Source organism: Mobula birostris, chromosome 9 (genome assembly GCF_030028105.1).
Source record: "Mobula birostris isolate sMobBir1 chromosome 9, sMobBir1.hap1, whole genome shotgun sequence".
Lineage (NCBI taxonomy): Eukaryota > Metazoa > Chordata > Chondrichthyes > Myliobatiformes > Myliobatidae > Mobula > Mobula birostris.
This window is the reverse complement of record NC_092378.1, coordinates 148,234,149-148,254,633: the sequence shown is the minus strand read 5'-3', so window position 1 is coordinate 148,254,633 and position 20,485 is coordinate 148,234,149. Positions and strand designations below refer to the sequence as shown.

At 42.7% G+C, this 20,485-nt stretch overlaps 1 protein-coding gene across 1 annotated transcript in view; it reads right to left on the bottom strand.

The window, feature by feature from the left end:
- Positions 1-20,485, bottom strand: part of LOC140203179 (arf-GAP with dual PH domain-containing protein 1-like) — a 211,154-nt gene that overhangs the window by 11,756 nt on the left and 178,913 nt on the right. Inside the window, exons 5-9 of the mRNA XM_072269091.1 lie at positions 19,986-20,098; positions 14,325-14,471; positions 8,076-8,159; positions 4,232-4,294; positions 2,541-2,612 (exon numbers count right to left, since the gene is read on the bottom strand). Coding sequence (XP_072125192.1) covers positions 2,541-2,612; positions 4,232-4,294; positions 8,076-8,159; positions 14,325-14,471; positions 19,986-20,098 — 479 coding nt within the window. The remainder of the gene's footprint in view (positions 1-2,540; positions 2,613-4,231; positions 4,295-8,075; positions 8,160-14,324; positions 14,472-19,985; positions 20,099-20,485) is intronic.

Below are 20,485 nucleotides of genomic sequence, written 5' to 3'. Positions count from 1 at the left end.
AAGAATGAGGGGAGATTTGATAGAGGTATGTAAAATTATGATGGGTATAGATAGAGTGAATGCAAGCAGGCTTTTTCCACTGAGGCTAGGGGAGAAAAAAACCAGAGGACATGGGTTAAGGGTGAGGTGGGGGGGGAAGTTTAAAGGGAACATTAGGGGGGGCTTCTTCATACAGAGAGTGGTGGGAGTACTGAATGAGCTGCCAGACGAGGTGGTAAATGCGGGTTCTTTTTTAACATTTAAGAATAAGTGGGACAGATACATGGATGGGAGGTGTATGGAGGGATATGGTCCGTGTGCAGGTCAGTGGGACTAGGCAGAAAATGGTTCGGCACAGCCAAGAAGGGCCAAAAGGCCTGTTTCTGTGCTGTAGTTTTTCTATGGTTTTCTATGGTTTCTACAGTCCCAGGTGACTCAATCTCTCCTCATAGTCTAACCCCCTCATCTCTGGAATCAACCCTCCTCTGCACTGCCTCCAAAGCCAGTATACCCTTCCTCAAGTAAGGAGAACAGAAATGCACGCAGTACTCCAGGTGCGGCCTCATAGTACCCTGTACGGTTGCAGCATAACCTCCCTGCTCTTAAATTCAATCCCTCTAGCAATGAAGGCTATTTGCCTTCTTGATAGCCTGCTGCACCTGCAAACCAATCTTTTGCAATTCATGCACAAGCACTCCCAAGTCCCTCTGCACAGCAGCATGCTGCAACTTTTTGCCATTTAAATAATAATCTGCTCTTCCATTTTTCCTTCCAAAATGGATGACCTCGCATTTACCAACATTGTACTCCATCTGCCTACTCACTTAACCTATCTATATCTCTCTGCAGACTCCGCATCTTCTGCACAATTTGCTTTTCCACTCAATTTAGTATCATCAGCAAACTTAGACACATTACATTCGGTCCCCTCTTCCAGAGCATTAATGCGTATGTGAACAGTTGTGGGCCCAGCAACAACCCCTGCGGCCCGCCGCTCACCTCTGATTGCCAACCAGAGTAGCATCCATGTATCCCTATTCTCTGCTTTCTATTGTTTAACCAATCTTCTACCCACACTAATATATCAACCCCAACTCTGTGCATCCTTATCTTTCTAAGTCTTTTATGAGGCACCTTATCGAATGTACATAATAAAGTGGCTACAGAGTGTACACACTTTGATAATAAATTTACTTTGAACCAAAATAAATGTGACCTATAAACACAAAAAATATTGAAAATATTCAGCAACACGCATAAAATGCTGGAGGAACTCTGCAGGTCGAGCAGGAATGGGAAAACTGCGAAGGAGAAGGGGGAGAAATTACCAGATGTTGGAGAAAGTGGAGAAAGTGTTGGAGAAATCCATGAAGTATTTCTGCCCGAAATGTCGACTCTTTATTCCTCTCCATAGATGCTGCCTGACCTGCTGAGCTCCTCCAGCATTTTGTGTGCTACCAGCTAAAATTAATTTTGGTGGCACCCACACCGAAAGATTGTTTAAAGTAATTTCCAGTACAGAAGTATAAAGGAGAATGAAATACAGGTAATTGTTACTCCAGATCAGATGCAGCAAAAATCAAAAACACAGTAAGATAAAGAACACAGTAAATATAAATAGATAAAATAGCTGACATAGGTAGATTGATTGTCTGTCCGTAAAGTGCCGCTAAACACAGGAGTGCCTGTATACAGAAGGTGACTGGCAGGAAATGATAAAGTAGTGGGGGTTGGGGTGTGGAGGGGTGGGTTAGTGGGTGGAGGTGTTGATCAGTTTTACCCCTTGGGGAAAGTAACTGATTTTGAGTCCGGTGATCCTGTGGTAGAAGCTGCATAGCCTCCCCCCGATGGGAGTGGGGACAAACGGTCCATAAGCAGGGTGGGTGGGATCCTTCACGATATTGCTGGCCCTTTTCCCACACCTTTCTGAATATACGTCCTTGATGCCGGGTAGGCTGGGGCCAGTGATACGTCGGCCAGTTCTGACTACCAGTTGCAGAGCCTTCCTGTCCACTGCAGTGCAGTTTCCGTACCATGCAGTGACGCAGCTTGTTAGGAGGCTTTTCACGGCGCATCTGTGGAAGGGTGTATGTGTTGATATGCAAAGTCCAGCTCTCTTCAGCCTTCTTAGAAAATAGTGGCATTGTTGAGCTTTCTTGATGGTGTAGGTTATGTTCTTGGACCAAGAGAGAACACATTCTACACAATCCAGAAGACTGGTTTGCACTTTAAAATCCATGTAAGTGTAGTATGGTCACAGAGTGCTACAACACAGAAACAGGCCCTTCGGTCCATCGAGTTTGTGCTAAACTATTGTTTTGCCCAGTCCTATCAATCTGCACCTGAACCTTAACCTCTTCCATACATGGACTTCTCCAAATTTCCCTTAAGTGCTGAAATTGGACCCATTTCCACTGGCAGCTTGTCCTGCACTCTCACCACCCTCTGAGTGAGAAGGGAAAATGCTTTTTTTTTGGAAGGAAGAACTGAGCAGCAGGAATGCCAAAGAAAAACAGCACTCCAGGTTAGCATTATAATGCAATGTGCTTCTGAAAACTTACCAGCGGGTCTTTAAAATACATCAGCCTCCTGTCGTCTAATGTGAACCATCGTTTCTTGAACCCTTCTGTTTGCTGGGGAATGGAGAGCACGGTTAGAACACGGATAAAAATAGATGTACAAAGTTACTCAGAATCAGAATCAGGTTTATTACCATTGATATACGTCATGAAACTTGTTGTTCTGCGACAGCAGTACAAAGAATACACTATGAGTTATAATAAGAGATACGAAATATGTAAATCAAATTAAATTAGTACAGCAAAAGGTGAGGAAGTGTACATGGCTTCATTTTCCATTCGGAAATCTGACGATGGAGGGGAAGAAGCTGTTCCTAAAATGTTGAGTGCCTTCAGGCTCCTGTACCTCCTGTCTAAAGAGAAGAAGGCATGTCGTTAATGATGGATTCCGCCTTTTTGAGGCATCGCTTATGAAGGTGTTTTTGATAGTGGGGAGGTTAGCGCCCATGATGAAGCCGGCTGAGTTTGCAATTCTCCGTAGCTTTTTCCGATGCTGTCCATGTATGCAATCATGCTCACCATGGTGCATCTGTAGAAGTTCGCCGGTTATTCTGCAGTCCCTAAAATAATTATCAACACGAGAGATTCTGCAGGTGCTGGAAATCTTGAGCAACTCACACCAAACGCTGGAGGAACTCAGCAAGTCAGGCAGCATGTCTGGAGAGGAACAAACGGTCGACGTTTCGGGCCTATCAGACATGTGTTCCTCCAGCAGACAGGATGTTGCTCACTGGGAACCTGAACGACACTGGCCACTAGGTGGAGCCAAGAGGCTGGGCGAGGGAGCCAGTCCCCTCCGTGCTGAGAGACGATGATAATCCATCATTTCACATTTACTTCTTTATCCCACATGTCCATCAAAACAAACACTGAAACGCACCTTTTACGTTACGTTAACAACCAACACAACCCGGGGGTACCCTGCAAGTGGAACCTGTGGAACTCATTGCCACAAATGGCTGTGAAGGCCAAGTCATTGAGTATATTCAAAGTGGAGCTTGATTAGTAGGGGCATCAAAGATTATGGGGAGAAGGCAGGAGAATGGGATTGAGAGGGATAATAAATCAGCCATGATGGAATGGTGAAGTAATTCCGAATGGCCTAATTCTTTCTATTTATTGAGATACGCTGTGGAACAGGCCTATTGCCCAACAATTCCCCCCAGTTCATTTCCAGCCGAATCATGGGACAAATTATAATGACCAGTTACTGCCTGTTACACCACGGGCACTTAGGGCAGCAATGAAGGACTTCCATCTCTGTCTGTCCTTGGACATCTTCTCTATTATACCCCTGGCGTGGTTCAGGGTCCTCATTCCTGCCTGTACAGACAGCACCAAGTTGTCTTTGGTCTCCCGTGTTTCCTCCGCCCTTCTGGGATCCAGTGAAGAGCTTTCTTGATGATTACCGGTTACAAAAGAAATATAAAATTAAATAACTAGTGAGGGAGTGTTCATTGACTGTTCAGAAATGCGACGGGAAGAAGCCGTCCCTAAAATGTTGGTGAAGCCTGCATGGATGAGAAAAAGAGAGGCTGTTTCCCTGACCCGATAATTCACTGCGAGGAGACATGCAAACAATAGAGGCTTTAGAAATGTACAATCAAGCCGTGTGTAAACTATTAAACATCCCAAATATCCAAAGGTACAATGGCATGGGAAGTCTCACCAACCTTTGGACCCGTTTTCTCCATATATCCTTCCTTCCCATAATTCCTGGTCAGTTTTGGCACCAGCTGAGATTAAACAAAGAAAATCAGCATTAATTATTCTTCCAGGAGATGAAAGGTCGAACATACAGTTCCTTCAGCCCACAATGTTCTGCCTACCTACGTACTTAACCCTTCCCTCCGTTTACCTTACATCCATGTGCCTATCTAAAATTCTTTTAAGTGTCCCAATTGTATCTGTCTCTATCACCACTGCCAGCAGGGAATTCCAGGCACTTTCCACTCTCTGTGATAGAATAAAACTACCCCTGACATCTCCCCTAAACTCCACTCACTTTAAAAGGATGTCCTCTGGTGTTAGTCACTGCTGCACTGAGAAGAGGGCACTGGCTGTCCACTTTGACTCCTACAACCTTACGCACCTAACTGTTGGGTATACTTGATGTGGACATTGTTAAGTACTTAACTAGTAAGGGCGTTAAAGGTTATGAGGAAAAGGCAGGAGAATGGCGTTGAGAGATACTCGGCATTTTAGTTTTAATTTCACAATTACCTGAGCTGTTTAATTTATATAATGAGGAGTAGGGTGGAGATTCCTGTTCTCTGTTCGTCCATCACTGTCTGGTTTGGATCAGCTACCAAACAAGACAAGAATAGACTCCAAAGAACCGTCAGGCTGCGGAAAGGATTAATGGTGTGAAGCTGCCCTCGATCTGGACTTATCTGCATCTAGAGTCAGGAAGTGAGTAAGCAGCATCATTGTAGACCCATCACACCCTGGACATCATCTGTTCCAACTCCTTCCTTCTGGTAGGCGCTTTAAATCACTGTATGCCAGGACAAATAGGTACAAGAACAGTTTCTTTCCGTATACCATCAGTCTTATGAACACTTGAATTTTAGTCTATTATAAACCAAGTCCACCTGTACATACACAGGTATACCTCATTGTGTATAGTTCACGATTATTTGCACTATTGTTTTGTTTGCTTTTTGATTCTGTACAGTGAGAGGTCAGGGAAACCAGCATCAAATTCCCTGTATGTGTCCACATACTTGGCGATAATAAAGGATTCGGATTCTGATTCTGAGATGTGCCTCTAGCAAAGGAAGTGAAAGGTACTCCTTCCCTCTGCTAGCCAGCAGGTCACCCTTGGGCAAGGTGTAGCACCTGCTAAGTCCTCCCCCCCCCCCCCCACCCCGGACCAGGGTCACGTGAAGACATGGGAGCAGGTGGTGGATGGTCATACGAGCAGCTGATGCAGATCACCAGTCCTGGTGACCACCGATACCAGGCAGACAGTCTCTGAAGAATATTGATAATGGCTGGGGTCACCCAGATGTGAAGACACTGCCCAGAAGAAGGCAATGGCAAACCACTACTGTAGGAAAATTTACTACAAGAATTTGCCAAGAACAATCATGGTCATGAGACCATGATCACACACATCTTACGACAATGACAACTGAGGAGTGGCAGAATTCCAAGCTTCGGCCAGTTAATTAGGTTTAACTAGTTAAATGATGATAACACAGTGGAAAACTGGATGAGAGGAGACTTGACAGAGGCATACAAGATGACTAGCGGCATAGATCGAGTAGACAGCCAGAGTCATTTTCCCAGTGCAGAAATAGCTAATACGAGAGGCCATAATTTTAAGGTGATTGGAGGAAAGAATAAGGGGGATGTTAGAGTAAGTTCTTTACACAGAGTGGTGGTGTGTAAAGAAGGGCTGCGTGAGAGGGAAGGGTTAGATTGACCTTAGAGTGCGTTTAAAGGTCGGTACAACTATGTCCTAGAAAAACTTGCTGGACATCAGATGGTACGGTGAAAAATATACTAGTTTGTCTATTACAGTGGAAAACCAGATGAGAGGTTACTTGATGTATCGAGTGGAAAGCCAGAGAAATCTTTCTAGGGTGGAACTGGCAGACACAGGGGGGCATAATTTTAAGGAGATTGGCGGGAAGTGTGTTGGGGGGGGATGGTGGAGGGATGGGATGTATTGAACCAAGTCCGCTGCTCTCTGCAGCCTCTGCACAATCGCATTGCTGTACCAGACCATGATGCAATCTGTCCAGATACTTTCACACGGGGAAAGCCACTGCTGGTACCCTGTCCGGCCTATGTAACTCCACACCTCGGTCCAACCCACTAATCTTGGTAGCAGATGACTCCTAATAGCTATCAAAAGTGACTCAGCATGTCAATCAGTTGAAAGGCAGTTACGATGAGAATAAATGCTGGATCTAACAATGATCTCCACATCCTGAAGTCTCACACCACCACGTTCGAGAACGTCTACTTCCCTCCCAACCACTTGGCTCTTGAATCACTCTAATCACTGTCTCAGCATAGCAATATTTTCATTTTCATTTTAAAATCTTTTTATTAATTATTATTGAAAATCGCCAACAACAAAAATACATTAAAATAATCAAGTCAATATATCAATATGTATAATAAGAGTCAAACTATTAATCAAGCTAAACAGTATATCAATAATAATAATTTTTAAAAAATAAAATGTTAAAGCTATTTTTTTTGGGAAAAAGAAGGAAAAAAGAACCCCTACTAACTAAAACAAAAAAACCCAGCTAACAAAAAAAAACGAGGAAAAAAACCCATTTGGAGCACAACCCCGGAGCTATACGCCATACAAGCTTCCATAAAAAAAAGACATTAATCTGCCAACCAAATCCATTTACCCAAGAATCAGATGGGGACCATCTTAATTAACTCAAATCAAATGATAGTAGCAGGCAAAAGAGCCCCACCTTTTCTCAAAGTCAAATCGAGGATCAAAAGTTCGACTTATGTCCAGACTAAGACATAGCATCACCTGAGAGAACCATTGTATCAAAGTGGGAGCAGAGGCATCTTTCCATTTTGATAAAATAGCCCTTCTGGCCAATAATGTAACAAATGCAATTACATGTTGGTCTGATATAGAAATACCGTGAATATATTGAGGAATTATACCAAACAAAACTGTCAATTTATTAGGTTTTAAATTAATTTTTAAAGCTTTAGAAATTGTAGAAAAAATAGATTTCCAAAACTGTTTCAATACAGAACACGACCAAAACATATGTGTCAATGTAGCTATCTCAGTTTTACATCTATCACACTGACTATTAACATTAGGAAATATTTTAGACAGTCTCTCCTTTGTCAAATAATAACGATGTACAATTTTAAATTGAATTAAAGAATGACTAGCGCAAATTGAAGAGTTAACCAACTTCAAAATTCGCAACCAATCCTCTGTTATCAAGGTCATGTTAAACTCTCTTTCCCAATCTTGCTTAATCTTAAATAGAGGATAATTATCCTGTTGTAATAGTAAATTATAAATTTTCCCAATAAAACCTTTCACTAAAGAGTTCATTTTAAAATAATGTCTAACAGGTTAGAATCTTGTATATATGGAAAATTACTTAAATATTCTTGTAAAAAATGTCTAACCTGAAGATATTGCAAAAAGTGTGAGTACGAGAGAGAGTATTTAGTTACTAATTTCTCAAAGGACATCAATCAGCCTTCTTGAAACAAATCCATAAAGGAATAAATTCCTTTATTCCTCCAAAGAGAAAAGGTAGGATCACTAAGTGAAGGTTTAAGTATAGCAGTATTTTATGACCACTTTGCACTAGAATAGACTTTTTTGTTCTGTGTACAATTTTGTGCAATTTATTTTGTTAATTTATGCTTCTCTTGGGAATGTTGGGTACCTGTCCCTGTGAAGCTGCTGCAAGAGAGTTTCTCATCACACCTGTGCATACATGTACTTGTGCAGATGACAGTGAACTAGACTTCAGGGAATAAATTAAACAAAAAACTTACATCAGCATCACTGGCTCCTGGGAATGCCACTTGTAAGTAATGGAAGCGCGCTGCTCGGATTGCGTTGAACCAGTCAACAATCTCCTATCAGGGAAAGGAAAGCACAACCATTTTTAGCTCATAATAAGCAAGGCAGTCAAACAAAAGACCATGAGACATACAAGCAGAATTAGGCCATTCAGCCCATCCAGTCTGCTCCGCTGTTCTATCATAGGTGATTTATTATCTCTCTCAACCCCATTCTCCCGACTTCTCCCCATAATCTTTGATGCTTTGACTAATCAAGAACCTATCAATCTCTGCTTTAAATATACCCAAATGACTGGGCTCTCACAGCCGTCTGTGGCAATGAGTTCCACAGATTCACCAACCGCTGGCTAAAGAAATTCCTCATCTCTGTTCTAAAGGGTCATCCCTCTATTCTGATATTGCGCCGTTTGGTCCTTGTTATCTCCAATGGGTGCTTAGGATGGCACAGCACATCATTGGGACTTAACTACTGGACTACTGAACCTACAACTCTCAGAGCCTGCGGCACTTATAGCATCATTAAAGACCCATCCCGTTCCAGACACTGTCTGATCATCTGGTAGGAGACACAGAAACATCTTAGCCAAGACAGTAAGTCTGAAAAACAGCTTCTTCCGAAGGCTGTTGTGCAGCTGAATAATACTATGCCGCAGTTTGCCAACAGCCATTAAACGTCATGGACTATGAAAGTCACTTGTTGCATGTATATATGGGAATTTAAAAAATTAAGCCGCACTGCGTGCTTTGTAGAGATCTGTTTTGCATGGACTGGAGTAGCACTGTATTCTCATTGTCTTGAGCAATGGCAATAAAGTTCAGTTCTATTGGAAACATCCTCCCATGTCCACTCTATCTAGGTCCTTCAATATTCGATGTTTCAATGACAATCTCCCTCATTCTTCTAAACTCCAGCGAGTACAGGCCCAGAACCATCAAACGTCCTCATACATTAAACCAACTGTGCAACTCTGCTGGTCAGGAAAACTACTGCGCTGAGTATCTGATAGAGTTGGTTTTGACAGAGCAGGACATCAAATAAGATAGTGAAGCTCAACATAAATTTATTATCAACATATGAATGTCACCATATACTATCTCGAGATTCTTTTTCTCTTGCAGGTAGTTACAGGAAAATAAAGAAATACGATAGGATTTATGAAAACTATCCATCTTCTTCGGTTGTCCATCGAAATCCGATGACAACGTCCACTCCTTTAACGGTGAGATCTTTGATGACTATACTGTCCTATCCTGGTCCCACAAGCTCTATTGCAGGTGGGACATGTATATGTGGTAGTGGTGGCAACCGTGGCTGCATTTCTCCTGGCTCTCTTCTGCTGTCTTCTGGTTGTTCTTTCCATCTCCAGAACATGAACCCCATCCCTACACAGCTGTCGCCACGTAGTACGGTCAGCAGCAACATCCTCCAGGTCCTCGGGTCTGTCCTGCACTTCCTTAAAGCATTTTTCATCTGATCCTTACAGCACTTCTTCGGCCCTCCAGCTGAGCGTCGACCATGAGGTAGCTGGCCGTATAACACTCTGCGGGGTAGCCGACATGGGGGCATCCTTATCACATGCCCCAGCCACTGCAGCTGGCGCTGGGCGATCATGGCCTCAATACTCCTGCGGTTGGTCTTTACAAGTATTTCAGTGTGAGGCACCCGCTCGCGCCAGGTAATTCCCAGGATGTGCTGGAGGCAGCTTATGTGGAAGCGTTCCACGGACTTGATGTGACGGCTGTAGGTTACCCAAGCTTCACAGCTATAAAGGAGGGTGGTGACACAGACCGCTTGGTATACGGCGACCTTTGTGGAGGGACAAAGGCTCCTGTTCTGAAAGACTCTACGCCAAAGTCTCCCAAAGGCAGCTGATGCCTGTTTAATGCGGCTCAGGATGTCGTTGTCAATGCCACTATCCCCAGAGAGAATGCTCCCCAGATATTTGAAAGATGGCACTACTGACAGCTTTTCATCACCAACAGTGAAGGTAGGTAGAGTGGGTGGGACACTGGTACTCCATTGGCAAACCACTTCTGTCTTGGTGGTATTGACAGTCAGCCCCATCCTGCTGTACGCTCTCACCGCCACAGCAAGGACAGTCTGAAGATCCTCCGGAGTATGGGCCACAAGAGCACAGTCGTCAGCATACTGCACTCTCTATGGAGTTTGGTGACAAACAACCACAAAAGACATACCATGCAAATAATAAAAAAACAAATAACAAAGTTCAAACAAAATTTATTATCGAAGTATGTGGATGTAACTACATAGTACCCTGAGATTCATTTTCTTGCAAGGATTAACAGTAGAAAAGACAAATACAATGGACTCAATGAAAAACCACAGAGACGTATTGTCACCCCTTCCACAAGTATCCAATCTCTCCACCATCGACAGACTGTTGCAGCAGTCTGTACTATCTACAAGAGCACTGCAATAACACATCAGAGTTCCTAAAGCAGCCCCTTCCAGACCCATGACCACTACCATCCAGAAGGATGAGAACAGCTGATACCTGGGAACACCACCCCTTGGAAATCCCCCTTCAAGTCACTCACCATCCTGACTTAGAAACATATCACCGTTCCTTCATTGTCACTGGGTCAAAATCATGGACTCCCCTAACAGCACTGTGGGTGTACCTACACCTCGGGGACTGCAGCGCGTCAAGAAGGCAGCTCAACGCCACCTTCTCAAGGGTAACTAGGGATGGGCAATGAATGCTGGTTTAGCTGGCGACACCCACATCCCGTAAATGAATAAATTAAAAAATAAAATAATAAAATAACCAATGTGCAAAGAGAAGACGAGAACGTGAGTTGTAGAGTCCTTGAAAGTGAGTCTGTAGGTTGTGGAGTCAGTTCAGAGTTGAGGTGAGTGATTCAGGAGCCTGATGGTTGTATGGTAATAAATGTTCCTGAACCTGGTGGTTCAGGATTGCACAACTCATTTGGATCTTCGAGGTTTTGGAAAATCACAAGTCGTTGTTTCAAGGTGCAGAACATTCACAGAGCCCTCAACATTGTCAAGAACCCCTCCCATCTGTCCCACAGTCTCTTTGACCTCCTACCATCAGGCAGGAGATATCGCAGTATAAGAACAAGGACAGATCGTCTGGGTAACAGCTTCTCTCCCTGGGCTGTGAGACTTCTGAACACCCTGTTACCTCCCAGTACACATTATTCATGACAGTGCTAGTAACTATAAATATACTGTTGTATATTTAACTATATGTTGCATATGCACTTTGTAGATCCACAGAATACACTATTATCTGTTCCTATTCTTTTATGTGCTGTATGTGATATATGTACTGTGTTGTGCACTGGGCGAGGGATTCGAGTCAGACCATCGGCTGAGGGATTTGAGACAGGTTGTCGGGCTGCTGGGGGAGCCAGATTCAGTTTGGAAGAGCTAACCTGGGTGCAGACCATGTCGCTACCTGCTACTCGGTGGCACTGGAGCTGGTGCCTTCAAGTTGGCGCAAAGGTGGCATATAGCGAAACCGTGAGTGACTGTCTTGGATGTTTCTTTTGCGATTGCAGGATCCTGTTGGACACTGATTGATGTAGGCCTGTTTCCCTTGGTTGGTGGTGAGACAGGCAGAGAGGCAGCAGTGTTGCCTCGGTTGTAGCAAGGACTAGGCCCCAAGCAACGGGCTTGTGTTGTAGTATGTTGCCAGGGCTCGGTTGGGGATGGCCTCTCCCATTGGTGCTGTCCTCCAGTGTTGGATTGGTAGAATTACAGGCTGGACTGCCTGGAGTCATCAACTTGCAGGACTTGGACTAAAAATCTGTTTTCTTAAGTGACTATGTTCTATTTTTCCCTTTCTTGTTACTGTGAATGTGCATTTGTTTTTGCACCTTGGCCCCCGAGGTTGTATCCATGAATGCCAATTAAACTTGATATGATTTGGTCCCTGAGGAACATTGTTTCTTTTAGCTGTATACGCTTATATGTTTGAAGGCAATAAACTTGAATTTGAACTTGAAAACTATCAGGGAAATGTGGCAAGAGCTAGTTTACTTCTTGTTAATACTTGGAACGTTACTAAAAAGATTTGGAGAATGCAGGGTGCATTCCCAACAATGAAAATGGTTCCGGTTCCAGGTTTTGTTTCTATCTGGAAGTCCGCTGTGGCTCAGAAGGCAGCTCGTTGCTGGTCGGGGCAGAGGTGCAATTTGCAGAGCTAAAACTATGTCAAAGGACTGCTGTAAGTTCAAGCTAGTATTTGCCATACCGCTGGAGGTTAGCAGCTGGTATATTGACCAATGCTGTTCTTATTGACTAAAACCTGACCTGATTGATGCTTCTTCCTGGAAAATTTGCTAGTTGTGTCTCTGACTAATCCTGCAGAAAATATGACAGTTCTGAAGATGTGGACGTGGACACAGATGAGGATTCCCACCCACATTCACTACACAATCCACACTTACCGACTATTTACAAAAATCCCAGCAACACAATTTCAAAATAAAAAGCGTGTTCATATTCTTCCTTTTCAAATCTTTTTATTGTTATATTATACAAAAGAAATAACATGAGTACATTGAAGTAACAACACTTACAATGTCTCAAAAAAAGACATTATCTTAAAGATTGAAAAAAGATTTGTGATAACAAAAAAAACCTACTAAGCAGGAAAAGTGAGAAAAAAAACCATTAGGTGTTCAACCCCGGAGCCATGCACCATACAAAAAGCTTCTAAAAATAAACATCAAACTGCCAGCAAGAAAAGAAAATATGTCAAAAAATTGACAATTAGATCACAGAAAAAAATCTATCAGCAGCGTTCATATTCTAACAGCTCCCTGCAAAAATACCTCCATAAATTCTTGTATTTAGCATTTTGAGATACAGCATAGTAACAGACCCAGTACGCCTGAGCCCATGTGACCAACTAACCTGTATGTGGGAGGAAACCAGAGCACCCGGAGGAAAACCACTCAGTCAAGGGGAGAACGTACAAACTCCTTACTGGACAGCAGCAGTATTGAACTGACTCACTGGCACTACAACCGTAGAAGGTTGAGGGGGGACTTGATAGAGGTATTTAAAATTATGAGGGGGATTGATAGAGTTGACGTGGTTAGACTTTTTCCATTGAGAGAGGGGAAGATTCAAACAAAAGGACATGGGTTGAGCATTAGAGGACAAAAGTTTAGGGGTAACATGAGGGGGAACTTCTTTACTCAGAGAGTGGTAGCTGTGTGGAATGAGCTTCCAGCAGAAGTGGTTGAGGCAGGTTCAATGTTGTCGTTTAAAGTTAAATTGGATAGATATATGGACAGGAAAGGAATGGAGGGTTGTGGGCTGAGTGCAGGTTGGTGGGACTAGGATAGGGTAAGAGTTCGGCACGGACTAGAAGGGCCGAGATGGCCTTTTTCCATGCTGTAATTGTTATACGGTTACTCTATTTGCTATACTACTGTGTCGTCTCAGATCAATTCTTTGCATATCACACAGCTAGTGGAAATACATCTTGTGGAAATGTTTGTTTGATGATGAAATTCAATAAAAAAATAAATTACAAAAAAAGGAAACAGCCAATATGAAGTTCAAGTTTATTGTCATCTGATTGTACATACCACACAACCAAACAAAGCAGTGTTCTTCCGGATCATGGTGTACCCACTAATCATATTCCACCCACAGAACACACAACAAATTATTAACATAAATAAGTTAATAAAATATAATTCAAAATGCATGCAATGTAAACAGTAAAGTGCTCACCGTACAGAGATAAAGATTAGCTTTATATGTTACATGCACATTGAAACATACAGTGAAATGCATTATTTGCATCAGTGAGAAATGTACGAACAGCCGCCCGCAAATGTTGCCACACTTCCGACACCAACGAAACAACTTAGAGCTTACTAACCCTAAATGTACATCTTTGGACTGTGGGAGGAAACTGGAGCACCCGGAGGAAACACTCATGATTATGGGGAGAACGTAAAAACTCCTCACAGATAAAGGCGGAATTGAACCCAGGTCACTGGCGCGGCAATACGGTTACGCAAACCACTTTGCTACCGTGCTGCCCCTGGATCTGTTTTAAAATTTCACCGGACAGCAAATTTTTCGAAAGTGTTGCTTCCTCGGAATTTTTTGTGGTTATGAAAGTCCACTTGAAGCTGAGCATAAATATAATTTCAGACTACTTGTATCACGACTATAATTATTTTATTTGCATAATTCCATTAGCCTACCTTTCCATCCTCATGATAGACAAATATGTTCCTCGTGCTGTTGTCTTTTAAATATGTAATTTGCAATCCATTTGGATTCCCTATTTTTGTTGGCTGGAAGGTGGCATTGATCTGTTCCAGCCTTAGAATGGCTTTTGGTTCTTTTGCCTGAAGGACAGATAAAATAAAGAAGTTCAGCACAGATTCACAGAACATCTAAAATCTGACACACTCGTGCTGGGGTTGAACAGACTTTCCCATATTCCTGAACACAGGAGATTCTTGCAGATGCTGGAAATCCAGAGCAACACACACACAAAATGCTGGAGGAACTCAGCAGGAGAAGCAGCCTCTATCGAAATGAATAAACAGTCAGCATTTCAGACCAAGACCCTTCATCAGGACACACTGCAGCAATCCTGATGAAGGGTCTCAGCCTGAAACCTTCTTAGATTCAATTATTTTTAAAATTAAACATTTGCATTCAAAAATAATGCACCACTTCTTTCCAATTTTCATTGGTAGGCCATAGAAAGTGTTTCTACCTGGATGCAGCAAAGTTCAAAGTAAATTTATTATCAAAATACGTATGTATACCATATATTACCTTGGGACTTATTTTCTAACAGCCATTTACAAGAATTTAAAGAAATACAATAGAATCCACGATAAACTAAGGGCTTGGTAGGGCAGATGTTCTGCACATGACTGTGAGAAATTGCAGAGAGTTGTGAACGTGGCTCAGCATGTCAAGGAAACCAGCCTCCAATTCACGGACTGTCCATACTTCCCACTGCCTCAGTAAAGCAGCCAGTATAATCTGGACCTTCTACCTTCACCCATTGGGAAAAAGGATGTAAAAGTCAGCAAGCACGTACCACCAGGGTCAAGGACAGCTTCTTTCCTGTTGTGGCAAGACAATTGGAGCGGTCCCCTAGAATGACAAGGTGTACTCTGAGGGTTGTGGATCAAATACAGGTAAATAGGACTAGCTCAACAGACACCTTGGTTGGAATGAATGAGTTGGACCATAAGGCAAAGGAGCAGAATTAGGCCATTCAGCCCATCGACTCTGCTCGGCTATTCTTTGGGCCAAAGGGCCTGTTTCTGTGCTGTATATCTGTGACTACTTGCAGTATTTTTGATCCTCCTCTACAAATGAATGCCTGGCTTCCAGGTTCAATGGCACAGGTGAGTCCAGTTAGGGCTTGCAGGCAAATAAACTCCTTATCACAGGGAGATGCAAAAATGGAGGGGAAGGAATTTGTGTATCTTGTACATACAACAAACATAAAAATGCTTGCAGCTTGCTATTGTTTACGTTTCAGGAACAGGATTCAGCAATGAAACTGCCCAGTGCATGCAAAACAGGAGGGATTTCTACACCCTCTGAGTCTGAGACACTGGGCACAGGTTCAAAATCGTCTCCAATCCTGCTTGCTCTGGAACAGCCACATAATTCTCTGCAAACTCTAACCAAGAGTTGGCTTTCTGCTCGAGAGTGTGATCAGGTATAGAACACGGCAATACACTACAGCACAGAAACAGGCCCTTCGGCCCATCTAGTCTGTACCAAACTATTTTGCAGCCTAGTCCCATCAACCTGCACTTGGACCATAGTCTTCCATACCCCTCCCACCCAAATACTTAATACTGTCATAGTCATAGCGCACTATACGAGGGGTGATTGATAAGTTTGTGGCCTAAGGTAGAAGGAGTCCATTTTAGAAAACCTAGCACATTTATTTTTCAACCTAGTCCCCTCCTACATTTACACACTTATTCCAGCGGTCGTGGAGCGTACAGATCTTGGACCTCCAGAAAATGTCCACAGCAGGGGTGGTTGATATGTTCATGGCCTAAGGGAGAAGGAGATGAGTTATACAGCTCTCGTTACATGCACATGCAGTTCAACTCTTTGAGTGATTATGCAGAAAGTTTGAAGCTAATAACTCATCAGGGGTGATGGATAAGTTCATGGCCTAAAGTAGAAGGAGATGAGTTATTAACTTCAAACTTTCTGCATAATCACTCAAAGAGTTGAACTGCATGTGCATGTAACGAGAGCTGTATAACTCATCTCCTACTACCTCAGGGCACGAACTTATCAATCACCCCTGCTGTGGACACTTTCTGGAGGTCCAAGATCCGTATGCTCCACGACTGCTGGACTAAGTGTGTAAATGTAGGAGGGGACTATGTTGAAAAATAAATGTGCTAGGTTTTCTAAAATTGACTCCTTCTACCTTAGGCCACAAACTTATCAATCACCCCTCGTAGCACAGGAACAGGCTCTTTGGCCCATCTACTCTGTGCCAGACTATAATCCTGCCTAGTCCCATAAAAATGTAATGTGCCCTATTAGTAACTTGTACTTATTTATAAAGTGCATAATTTAAATCCTGGGTCTGGCACTGAAAGAGATTCCGTAGATGGTGGAAAATGTTGAGCCACACACATACATAACGCTGGAGGAACTCAGCAGGTCTCAAACCATCTATGGACGGAGGTTAATAGTTTACATTTCTGGCCGAGATTCTTAAGAATCAGAATCAAAATCAAATTTAATATCGCTGGCATACTGTGTGCGTGAATTTTATTTTGCAGCAACAGTACATTATAATACATAATAAAAAACTATAAATTACAATCAAGTTTGAAGTTCAAAGTAAAATTTATCACAGTACCTATCACCACAAAAAGCCCTGATATTCATTTTCCTGCAGGCATACTCAGCAAATCTATAGAACAGTAACTGTAAACAGGATCAATGAACAACAAACTGTGCAAATGCAGATATAAATGAATAGAAATAAGTATATATAAAAAATAAATTCAATAGCACGGACTAGAAGGGCCGAGATGGCCTGTTTCTGTGCTGTAATTGTTATATGGTTATAGGTAGTGCAAAAGGAGAGGGGAAAATGTTCATGGGTTCATTTTCCATTCAGAAACCTGATGGTGGAGGAGAAGAAGCTGGTCCTAAAATGTTGAGTGTGAATCTTCAGACTCATGAACTCCTCCTTATTACTAGCAATGAGAAGGGGATGATCAGGGTCCTTAATGATGGACGTCACCTTTCTGAGGCATTGTCTTTAAAGGTGTCCTGGATGCTGGGGCAGCTCGTGCCACGATGGAGCTGGCTGAGTTTACAACCTTCTGCAGCTTTTTCCGATCCTGTGCAACGGGCCCTTGATACCAGAGAGTGATGCAGCCAGTCAGAATGCAGCCACTGTGTACATATGTAGAAATGTGCAAGTGTCTTCGTGACATAGCATTCCTCCTCAAACCCCTAATGAAATATAGCTGGCATCGCGCCCCCTTTGCAAAATGCATCAATATGTTGGGATTCACCTGGATCCGTTATCAGTCAAATGCAGGTGAGTGATGGGAATCAGGGAGGATGGTACGTGGAGAGGAGTTAATGAAAATGGAGGGGGAAATTAAGTGAGAGTCGAATTAGTGTAAAAGGGGCAGATCTTGATCAGCAGAGACATAGTGGGCAAAAGACCCATTTCCATATCTTTCTCTCTCTCTCCATGACTATGCTTTATCTTCATTCTTCAAGACAAGTTCAAAATAAATTCATTAACAAAGTACACATACTTTATGTCAGCATCAGGTTTAATATCACTGGCATATGCTGTAAAATTTGTTGTCTTTGCAGCAGCAGTACAATGCAATACATAATAATAGAAAAAACATGAATTACAGTTATATACATATATGTAGTTAAATTGAATAAGTCGTGCAAAACTATAAATAAAAAAAGTAGTGAGGTGGTGTTCACGGGTTCAATCTCCATTCAGAGATCAGATGGCAGAGGGGAAGAAGCTGTCCCTGAATCATTGAGTGTGTGTCTTCAGGTTCCTGCACCTCCTTCCTGATGGTAACAATGAGAACGTGGCATGACCTAGGTGATGGGGGTCCTTAAAGACGGACCATACACTACTCTGAAACTCGGTTTCGTGCCGGCATTCACAGTAGGCCAACAGAATCAATGAGAAACTACACACAAAGATCGACAGCCGATCTACATAAAAGGCAAATCGTACAATTACAAGACAAAAAAAGAAAGAAAGAAAGAAGTAAATAAACTTGAGTTGTGGAGCCCTCGAAAGTGAGCCTGTAGGTTATGGAATCAGTTCAGTGTTGAGGTGAGTGAGGTTATCCATACTGATTCAGGAGACTGATGGTTGAGGGGTAATAACCTCACTGAAGATTTAGTTTCCACTGAACGGCTTGTTGGACAATTTCAGAAGGTACGTCGGGTCAGCCACAGTACCATGGACCTGGAGGTGGATCTCAAAGGTAAGGACCAGGTAAAAACTTCAAATTTCCTTCTTGAAAGACTGCCAGTGCACCAGATGGATTTATTCTGGGTCACCATTGCTAAATGTCGCATTTTATTCCAGATTAATTATTTGAAAATAAATTTCACAACTAAACCAAAACACATAGGAGCAAATTCAGGCTATTCAGCCCATCAAGCCTGCTGTACTGTTCGATCATGGCTGATTTATTTTACCTTTCAACCACCATTCTCTTGCCAGCTTCCTCGTGTATTTAATATTTCAGTAATATTTAAGTAATATTGTAAACATATTCTTTGTTGTTTACATAATGCATTACGGACTATAAGGAAAAGTATGTAAGAGGTTTGCATCATGATGCTACCGAGTCATACTTGCGTCTCACTTAAAGTAAAACTAAGATTGCACACGAGTTATTCCCAGCTCCGTGTTTTCTTTTCTATTAGTTTTAACGTTTACAAACTTTTGCATATGACCCACAATGCATTATGTTACCTATCAAGAACCTATCAACTTCTGCTTTAAATATACCTAAATGACTTGGCTTCCAGACATCTGTGGCAATGAATTCCACAGATTCACCAACCTCTGGTTAAAAAATTCTTGCTCATGTCTCTTCTAAAGGGACAGGCTTGTGCTTTCAAGCTGCATCTTCGGGTTCTGGAACTCTCCCACTACTGGAAACATTGTCTCTGTGTCCAGTCTATCCTGGCCTTTCAATATTTGCTGGGTCTCAATGAGATCCCTAGGTGCAAGCTTTTGAGCTGATTATGATGTTCTCAAAATCACTGGAACCCAGACTGCAGACTCAGGTCGCAAGTGCAGTTCCCCTTTAAGAAAAAGGAAATGAGGAAAGTGTGCTGGGCGGCAAGTAAGATTGAAACATACAGGCTTTAGACCCTCACTCCGACAACCCTGCTAAAGAATGTGCAGTCCCTGGAAAATAAAACTAAAGACCTCAGAGCAAGATTACTGCATCAGGGGGACATTAGGGACTGCTGCGTACTTTGCTTCATGAAAACATTTTTGTTTCATGGCGCCTGTTAGGGGACAAAACTCAAGGCTGTATAATGTATACATGCTTTGATAATAAATATTCTTCAAACTTTGAACTTAGCCTATGTTAGCAATACATCTTCAGATTGTGGGAGGAAACCGGAGCACCCGGAGGAAACCCACGCGGTCATGGGGCGAACGTACAAACTCCACACAGGCCATGCTGGAATCGAACTCCAAACTCCAATGGCCCGAGCTGTAACAGTGTCGCGCTCATCGCTATGTCACCATGGCGCCCCAACTAACTTAATGTTTCATCATGCTACTGACAAGGGCTTTTCGACCCCCACAGGCGGTCAACTTGTGAACTTACATCGTGTTTGTTAAAATACTTCAGGACACCTTCCCGCTCGGATAAAATGAACTTCCTGCTTAAGAACTGACCGTTGTCACGCCCTCGTTTCCACAGGAAGCCTTCTCTGTAACCTGGAATAAAACATAACGAGGTGGTAAATAACGATCCATAACAGCTCTCTGCATCGAAATAATTTCAGAGTAATCAAAGATACAGATCCAAATGCTTAAAATCTAAAGTAAAATCAGCAACGCAAGTGACTCTGCTATGCTGGAAATCCAGAGTAACACGCACATAAAATGCTGGAGGAGCTCCGGTCGAGCAGCATCCATGGACTGATGAAGGATCTCGGCCCGGAATGTTGGAATTATTTCTTCCTTCCTCTCACTGGATAGACACCCGGAACATGTTCCTTACATATATAGCAAGCTGCTAGAGGTAGTGCTTGATGCAAGTACATTAACAATGTTTAAAAGACACTTGAACAGCTGTATAGACAGCAAAAGTTTAGAAGGATA